Here is a 9,562-nt window from a genome sequence, read left to right on the forward strand (position 1 = left end):
TTCTACTACTACACGAAAGCAGCAACTCACTCCAGTCCACTCCGGCCCCAGACATCAGGCTTTCCATCTGTATGTCTTACGGTCACCACAGGGCTCACTGTGACCCCTCACCTGCCCCTGATGCACACTTCTGTTAGTTCTGAGCTGGCTGCCTGTGTCTAACACAACTAATGAAAGCTATTTCCTCTCTATCGCTCTCTCTCTCTCTTCTATCTATCCCTATGCTTCTGACAGCATTGCAAAAAACTTGATTTCAGTTATTGACAGGTTTAACAGACCAGTGATTCTGCTTACGTATCACACAGTTATTAAAGTGAATCATTCCTATTGAGTTTACCGGTTGTACAGTTTTTGTGCTTAATCAAGGGATTCTTCATTGCTTTCCATTACGTAACTCTGGGTTAAGTTGGGTTAGGGCTTTGATACATGTGAACTTCTCAGTTGTCTGCCTTCTTCATTAACTGTTGGCCAGTATTGAATTACCAGAACCCAGATCATTAAGACTTCATAGGCTACTTGACCAATGACTACTTGACCAATGACTACTTGACCAATGACTACTTGACCAATAACAGAAAAACATGTCTAATTTCCCAAAAGTTTTATTGCTTATTTGTATTGTTTTGACGTATGTGATTATACAAAAAAATATATACAAAAGATCATGTTAAAGAAATGGTTGCTTAAAAGAAATGAAATAAAGAATGGAAAATAACTTGAGAAACTCCTGAGGAATCCTCAGATGACGTACTGTATGATGTTTCCATGGGCAACACGTGAAACAGAAGCAAGAGTTACAACAATGACATGGCAGTTTTGAGATTAAAGAACTACAATGGCTATGATTGATATGGCACACTGGCATGATTTGAACATATCAAAAGTAGACAATATGCTTCAAACACAAAAGGGAAAACTCCTGGCAGATAGGCACTTTAAAAAAAAGTTGTGTAGTAAGTGATTGGCAATCCTGGTGCTGGTATGTCATCAGTAGTACTGAGCGATTAACCAAAATGTTGGTTATTTTTTTGTTTTTTTAAAACAACTTATCGAAAGACGTTGGTTAAATGATTTGAATTCCATTTAGTTCGGTTCTTTTCTGTGAGCTCAATGTGCAGTTTCTGTAGAGATTAAATCAGATCAAGCCTGAACTGAACTGACTTGGAATGAAATAATGAAGTCATAAAGTAAAGTAATGTGAATAAATTATGGTTAATAAGTGATAAGCAGTAAAGGAGTGTCACTACCACCATGGGACTTGTATTAAATGTTTTATTCTGTGTTGTTACAGCATTCAACACACATAACGTATAGTGTATTATATAATCGAACGCAAAATCAAAAACCGTGATCATTTTTAATAATCGAACCCAAAACTGAACCGACCTGAAAAAGCACTAATCGCTCAGCACTAGTCGTCATGAAAATAGGCTGTGGCATTGCAGGGCAGTCCTCTCTACTTCTTCTCTCTCTCCATCTCACAATCCACCATCATCCTGAAAAAATAAAACAGAAACAATTATATGTGTTCATAATCACTTCTTGAAAAGGCAACCTCAGATTCAGGGTATTGTGGTTTGTGCAAGAAGAGTAATTCATATCTTGTTACCATCGTTAATGTTCAATATTTTATACATCACTGATTTGACACAGTGATTCAACAAGAGACAATGGATGTGAATATATATGCAAGCGTCCGAAATGGCATCCTATTCCCTAGGGCGCCATAGGCTCTGGTCAAAAGTAGTGCACTATATAAGGAATAGGGTGCCATTTGGGATGCACAGGGGTGGAAATAAAGGTACACAACACGGGCCTACTCTTACTGTATGTTCACTCAGCAACTACATCTCAGCTTAATCTTAAACCACCCATTGATTTATTCATTTTAGCCTGGATTTCACTGAGCTGGACTTCAATCAAATTAGGCTTATTTTTCATATTTATTTAACTAGGCAAGTCAGTTAAGAACACATTCTTATTTACAATGACGGCCTAGGAACAGTGGGTTAATTGCCTTGTTCAGGTGCAGAACGACAGATTTTTACCTTGTCAGCTCGGGGGGTTTCACCTAGCAATCTTTCGTTTACTGGACCAACGCTCTAATCACTAGGCTACCTGTGTTGGGTAATCAGATGCTACTCAGGTAATAGTAACCTTTCATGTATGCTTGTTAGAGTGGTTTCTGTTTAATTTTTTCACATGACCCTTACCCAACTATACAGACATGTTGTGCTATACTGTAAATGTTACATTTCTTATAAATGGCATTATTTTACTTCAGAACCACAACTCAACACTCCTCTACTCAAATGTTACAACAGAATTATTACTTATGCAGAAACACTGGGTCAGCCATATAATATAATTACTTCTAATGAATCAACAGTCATTTAAAATCAATTGATAATCAGATTAATTTGTTTAATTACCTCCTTGTCATCACGGCAGTCCCCACAGAAGCAGCCGATGCAGCCGTTGACCACCTGGATGCCACAGTGATACATTCAATATTTATTATTTATTTTACCTTTATTTAACCAGGTAGGCTAGTTGAGAACAAGTTCTCATTTACAACTGAGACCTGGCCAAGATAAAGCAAAGCAGTGATGCACATACAACAACACAGAGTTACACATGGAATAAACAAACGTACAGTCAATAATACAGTAGAAAAAAAGTCTATATACAGTATGTGCAAATGAGGTAGGATACTGGAGGTAAGGCAATAAATAGGCCATAGTGGCGAAATAATTACAATATAACAGTTTAACACTGGAGTGACAGATGTGCAGAAGGTGAGTGTACAAGTAGAGATACTTTGGTGCAAAGGAGCAAAAATGACATGCATCATTATGACAGTATGTCTATGCCCCAAAATGCACCTTATTCCCTTTATAGTGCACTACTTGTGACCAGGGCCTATAGAGTTCTGGTCAAAAGTAGCGCACTAGTATATAGGGAATAGGGTACCATTTGGGACATAGCCTATGTGTTCCATTCAATTCTCTGACCTGGATACCACAGAGGATGAGTTGCAGGCCCCCCAGGCCCAGCGTGATGGAGAAGAGGACCAGGTGCCACAGGGCCGCATTGGCAGGGATCACACACAGGTTCCACAGAGAGTGGTCAAACAGGTAACTGCTGTTCCCACTATAGAGGAGGGGGAGAGAGGGATGGGAGGAGGGAAGAAGAAAGGGGTGAAAAAGGACAGGGATGGATGAGAGTGGTTTTGGGATAAGAGGGAAGAGATGGAGAGTAGAGAGGAAATGCAAAAGAAGGTTAGAGCAATGATGTAGTCCAATGTGTTTTACATAGATACATTATGAACAGAGGGGAGAAAGTAAAGTATTGAGGGAAAGTAAAGATTAAGAGGCAGGTTTAGTGAAGAGAGGAGAAGTTGAAAAGATGGGCAGAGAAGAGAGATGTTATTCAGTAAGTAGCAAAAGGGAGGACAGGTTAAAACAGTGCAGACATCTGTCATTATCATAATTTCAGTAATCAGCTGTCAAACGTGATTCCCTTCAACCACAGCATTATCTTTGACTCTGACTGCCCGTGCATGTACACCACAGAAACGCCAACATCCTTCTGTTGACTATTTCTACCATAAACGTGTTGCAACTCTGTCATGATGCCATTTAGCTGTTTGATATGTTATTAACTATGTGACCTGACCAGGACAAACGACGGGCCTGGGCCTGGTTTAGTTGAGGTGATCAAGAAACATTCAGAGCCCTAGTGCTCCCAGACTGACTCTGTTTGACCACTCCCTGTGAGACCTGTGTGTGACCCCTGTCAATGCGGCCCTGTGGAACCTGGTCCTCTTCTCCATCACGCCGGGTGAGGGCAAGATGGCGCCGACAGATAAGGCAGCTCTGCTTCTAGCTCCTAAGCAACTTTGCAGTATTTAGTTTTTTTTGTGTGTTATTTCTTACATTATTAGCCCAGCAAATGTTGTGTTTTTAAATATTGCCAGAAATAACTTTTGGATATCAAAGCGGCGGTAACTCACCAGCATTAAGACCGGGAATACGACTTTCCTGGGCAATTGAACTGATTCCAGAGGCTGATCCAAAACATGCCGGCGGAGAAGAAGTATTCGGAGTGGACTTCTAGTCCGACTCAGGAGGCGTGCACATCATCCCCCGCTTCCGAGTATATTACTCAATTATGTTCAGTCTCTGGATAATAAAGTAGAAAAGCTCAGGGCGAGAATCTCCTTCCTGAGAGACATCAGGGATTGTATCATACTCTGTTTCACGGAAACATGGCTTTCTTGGGATATACTGTCTTTGTCCATACAGCCAGCTGGGTTCTCAGTACATTGGGCAGACACGAATAAAGAACTCTCGGGGAATAAGCAAGGTGGATGTGTATGTTTCATGATTAACTACTCATGGTGTGATTGTGATAACATACATAAACTCAAGTCCTTTTGTTCACCCGACCTAGAATACCTCACAATCAAATGCCAAACTTATTACCTCCCAAGAGAATTCTCTTCGGTTATAGTCACAGCTGTGTATACTCCCCCTCAAGCCGATACCACGACGGTCCTCAAAGAACTTCACTGGACTTTATGCAAACTGAAAACCACATATCCTGAGGCTGCATTTATTGTAGCTGGGGATTTTAACAAAGCAAATTTGAGGAAAACGCTACCGAAGTTCTACTAACACCATGACTGTAGCACTCGCTCTAAGAAAACATTAGACCGCTGCTACTCAGCTTTTTCCTCCCTCCCTCTGCAAATCTGACCACGACTCCATTTTGCTCCTCCCTAGCTATAGGCAGAAACTCAAACAGGAAGTTCTTCTTCTGTGTGTTTTATGGCGGCTACATCCCAAAAAGATGTGTTGCCGCCACCAACTGGACGGATTGAAACCAAAACAAGGTGAAAAGAAAATCCAATGTGGGGATTTCGAAAGACGTGATTTCATGGTTTACATTTTCATCACTTTTATAGCACATGATGTGATCTTTTCCACAACTTGGACATCTCGGCTCCTCCCTTCTGCAAACACTTGAAACATGACCAAAAGCTTTACAATGATCTCACTGCATTGGTCTTAGGATAAATGCACTGTCCCTCAGTGGCGGATTTAGGTATAGGCGACATGGGCAGCCGCCCAGGACAACATCTTGCCGGGGGTGGCACGGGGTGCCGCACCAAAACTGTGGGTCAATTAACCTTGTCGGAGTGGGCGCCCTGATTCTAGTTTGTGAGCTAGGCAGGCTAATGCCTGGGAAGGTCTCCCACTCAGAAGTACGAGATGGTGAGGTGGGCTGACTTCACGTGTCCCCACTGGAAGCCTGAGGTAGGGGGAGCGGGGTAATCTATCAATATCAGTAATCTATCAGTAATCTATCAAATAGCACACCTCTAACTTTGTACAGTACTAATGCAATTAGTAAAATCAGTCACACTACGAAATGCTACCAAATAAACCACAATTCATTAATAATACTGTGAATATATAGTTTCACAGACATATTGCTGCATTTGTTTCTGGTTTGTGTGAAATCGTAAAGAATAATATAAACCAGTCTACACACCACCAAGGTGAATTGGTTTAGTCTTGATTCTTGGTCAACAGTGTTGGGGGAAGGGTAATGTAGTCTTGACTCTTGGTTGACAGTGTTGGGGGATGGGTAATGTAGTCTTGACTATTGGTCAACAGTGTTGGGGGAAGGGTAATGTAGTCTTGACTCTTGGTTGACAGTGTTGGAGAATGGGTAATGTAGTCTTGACTCTTGGTTGACAGTAGTGGGGGATGGGTAATGTAGTCTTGACTCTTGGTCAACAGTGTTGGGGGATGGGTAATGTAGTCTTGACTCTTGGTTGACAGTGTTGGGGGATGGGTAATGTAGTCTTGACTCTTGGTTGACAGTGTTGGGGGATGGGTAATGTAGTCTTGACTCTTGGTTGACAGTGTTGGGGGATGGGTAATGTAGTCTTGACTCTTGGTTGACAGTGTTGGGGGATGGGTAATGTAGTCTTGACTCTTGGTTGACAGTGTTGGGGGATGGGTAATGTAGTCTTGACTCTTGGTTGACAGTGTTGGGGGATGGGTAATGTAGTCTTGACTATTGGTCAACAGTGTTGGGGGAAGGGTAATGTAGTCTTGACTCTTGGTTGACAGTGTTGGAGAATGGGTAATGTAGTCTTGACTCTTGGTTGACAGTAGTGGGGGATGGGTAATGTAGTCTTGACTCTTGGTCAACAGTGTTGGGGGATGGGTAATGTAGTCTTGACTCTTGGTTGACAGTGTTGGGGGATGGGTAATAAAGTCTTGACTCTTGGTTGACAGTGTTGGGGGATGGGTAATGTAGTCTTGACTCTTGGTTGACAGTGTTGGGGGATGGGTAATGTAGTCTTGACTCTTGGTTGACAGTGTTGGGGGATGGGTAATGTAGTCTTGACTCTTGGTTGACAGTGTTGGGGGATGGGTAATGTAGTCTTGACTCTTGGTTGACCGTGTTGGGGGATGGGTAATGTAGTCTTGACTCTTGGTTGACCGTGTTGGGGGATGGGTAATGTAGTCTTGACTCTTGGTTGACAGTGTTGGGGGATGGGTAATGTACTGATTCTCGATTGCCAAATCAACACAAATTGGTTTCTATTTGTCTTTGTTACTTCTTTTTGATATTTATGAGTCTTATTTTTGCATATATTTGTATATTTATATAGTAAAAAAAATGTTATGCTTATATATTTGTCTTGTTCCAAATGTCTGAATAAAAATTACAGTTATTGCAGAATGGTGCTTTTATGGGGGGTTCGCCCAGGGAGCCATACAAGCTAGAACCATCACTGCTGTCACTACACCCACAATAACATCTGCTAAACATGTGTATGTGACCAATACAATTTGATTTGATTTTGATCTGGGTTGAGGGTTGAGGTGTCTGCTACTTACCCACTAGTCTATTCTGCCATCAACTGGCTGTTGTCAATATTGCAGTTAATACCCACTTTAAGAGAGGGATGGAGGGGGGGAGAAAGCGATAGAAAGAGAGAGCAACTCACCCTGGTAGGTCCTCAAAGGGATATTCCCATTTTCCACTAGCAACCTGACATTTAGGTCCAATGGCCAGTCCCGCAGAAGAGACACTAGTGCAGTAGATAGCTCCGACCAAACCAAAAGCAGCCGAGAAGACAGAGTTCAGCATCTGTTGGAGACACACACACACTTAATATCCTCATTTTCTACCTCTCCTTCACTCACATCAGTTTCCTGAGTTTCACTTTTTTTTCTTCTTCCGAGCTGCTCCACACTGCTAACCTTATGCGTAACCCTAACCTTAAATTAAGACCAAAAAGCAACCCAAAGAAATCATGACATTTTACAATATAGCCAATATGACTTTGTGGCTGTGCTATCTATTGGAAACCCTACTCACTCTGCAACGGTTTCCGCAGCAACCATTTCCACAGCAACCCTTGCCCCCGGCCCTGATAGCCGAACAGCTGGGGCACAGCATCTGAAAAGAACACAGACAGACAGAATAACTTGAATTCTACTAAGCTGCATATCATCATCATACTTCAACTATCACAACATGCACTAAAACACAGAGAAAATATTGCTGTGAAAAAACACACTTGATTGTATGGGTACTTCTTGAGCTCTTTGCTCACGTTCCAGTATGTGTGTGAGTGTGTGCACGTGTGCGTGCCGTGAATGCTCTTATCTTCTACGCAAATATTTGTCAATCCTGAATCGATTTTCCTTCTCTCGTTCCAAAGGGCAAGGACTGACTGGGATGGATGGGACTGGGAGTAAGAGGGAGCGCTAACACACAGTACAGAACAGTAGTGGGTTGGCTCGAACCACTAGAGCTGTTCACATTTCCTCCAGGTAGTAATGAATACACTGTTAATAAAGACACACCCTGTTATCGGCCCTGAAACGTCCTTATCATCACTATTATATCACAGGGTACATAAAACAGGTTGCATAGTTTCCACTGACAAGGCTATCAACGTGGATATTCTGATAGCTGCAACATGGTAGTATCCTGACCAAAGATTTATTGGCCATGGCATATAAACGTGATGATGGAAACTGACTCTCTATCTGTTTCCCACTACTGGCATGTACTTCCCTTTGCCGAACTGGTGCAAGTGTGGCTCTGTTCAGTGTAATGTTTGAGAGAGGTATTCTTTTGATATCACAATGAATGCATCCTGAGAGTGGAGGACAAATAGAGTGGGGGAAGTAAAATAGGTTCCCCACTGTAATTAAATAGTCAACCATTAATCAGTTACTCTCCATCTGTGATAATACAGTAGAAACTGGAACCTCTTCCTCCTTTTCTGACATAATCTTTCATCTTTATTCATACCAAATCCTTCCACAATTGTACTTCTATTACTGAATATAAACATTCTGGAAATGCCTTGATCCAGCCAAAGATGTATACATTGTTACACAGGTATTTCCATGTCTTTTACAAGAGAGACATGTCCCTGTCGTCTTTGTACACTCTCAGAAAAAAGGGTTCCAAACGTGTTCGTCAGAGTGAGAACCCATTCAAGAACCCTTTTGGATTCCAGGTCAAACCCTTTTGGGTTCCATGTAGAACCAACCCTCCGTAGAACCTTTTTTTCCCCATGAGCGTACAGGTGAATGAGTGGTGTCAAGGTGTCCATCTATTCTCAGTCAATATACTCACGAATATTCCCCCTCCGATGAGGCCGCCCATGAGCCAGACCTGCAGGGAGACATGACTGCTGTCCTGCTGCTTTCCGTCGGGGAAGAACAGGAGGATGTTGGAGATGATGCAGGCGAACGCCGAGGGCAACAGGATCAGGCCCACCAGACGAGAACACTTCCCAGTGCAACACATACTGTCTTTACTCCGTCACCAGATAGCTCAGTGATACTGCAGTTAGGGTATGACAGAGACCGAGACAGTGGAGGGTAGACCCAGACTAAAGAAGAGATGGTAGATAGAAAAGAGGAGGGGAAAAGACTTCACGGTCAAGACAGACTGACACACACAGCAGGAGGAAGAAGAGGCTGAGATGACAGGGCTGTTGTTGGTCTCAGGAGCCACTGTGTCCAGTATATTCCACTGTGCTGGACAATAAATCGTCTCTTTCTCTTCAGCCCTTCAGTTCTTCGTGTAGACCCCTGGAAGCGGAACACAGGTCCCTTGCCGGCTTGTGGAATGGAACTAAACAGAACAGAACAAAATCAGGAGTCAATTCTAGAATTGCCCTTTGATACCTGCCCATGTGTGTACTCTGGCTGTTGGTATCAGTGACATTTATGGTTTGTTAACACAGAGAGGGGGGTTGGTGGACTGGCCGGGGGATTCTGTCTCTCCCTCAGTGAACGGAGGATGATCAATCTCACAGGGATGTGTAGGGGAAAGCACAAGCACACCAACAACGACACAGAGGAGAAGATAGCAAAAGTCACATTAGAATGCTAGAATCCTAACTAACTTAATCTGCCTGACAGGTTACATCAATGGAAACTAGTCACCTTTAGGATTTTCATTTTATGGCTGTTGTATCAATTGACGTGTTTGATTAGTGTTCTCAGTG

The 9,562-nt window shown here is 42.5% G+C and overlaps 1 protein-coding gene across 1 annotated transcript; it reads right to left on the reverse strand.

Annotated features, from left to right (window-relative positions):
- Positions 1-586: 586 nt before the first annotated feature.
- tm4sf5 (transmembrane 4 L six family member 5) lies at positions 587-9,252 on the reverse strand. The gene is made up of 6 exons (XM_021614960.2): positions 8,683-9,252; positions 7,408-7,488; positions 7,034-7,176; positions 3,015-3,153; positions 2,433-2,486; positions 587-1,496 (listed from the first exon to the last, which is right to left on the reverse strand). Exons 1-6 carry the CDS (start codon positions 8,854-8,856, stop codon positions 1,479-1,481), a joined length of 609 nt encoding a protein of 202 aa, XP_021470635.2. The 5' UTR covers positions 8,857-9,252; the 3' UTR covers positions 587-1,478.
- Between the last annotated feature and the right edge of the window lie 310 nt (positions 9,253-9,562).

Source organism: Oncorhynchus mykiss, chromosome 9 (assembly GCF_013265735.2).
Source record: "Oncorhynchus mykiss isolate Arlee chromosome 9, USDA_OmykA_1.1, whole genome shotgun sequence".
Classification (NCBI taxonomy): Eukaryota; Metazoa; Chordata; class Actinopteri; order Salmoniformes; family Salmonidae; genus Oncorhynchus; species Oncorhynchus mykiss.

Excerpts from the sequence above, each read along its gene's own strand:
- tm4sf5 (XM_021614960.2), bottom strand. The coding sequence starts at position 8,856 with ATGTGTTGCACTGGGAAGTGTTCTCGTCTGGTGGGCCTGATCCTGTTG. Across the intron at positions 7,177-7,407 it reads GCTGCGGAAACCGTTGCAGA|ATGCTGAACTCTGTCTTCTC; the intron begins GTGAGTAGGGTT and ends TGTCTCCAACAG. Across the intron at positions 2,487-3,014 it reads TCATCCTCTGTGGTATCCAG|GTGGTCAACGGCTGCATCGG; the intron begins GTCAGAGAATTG and ends TGTGGCATCCAG.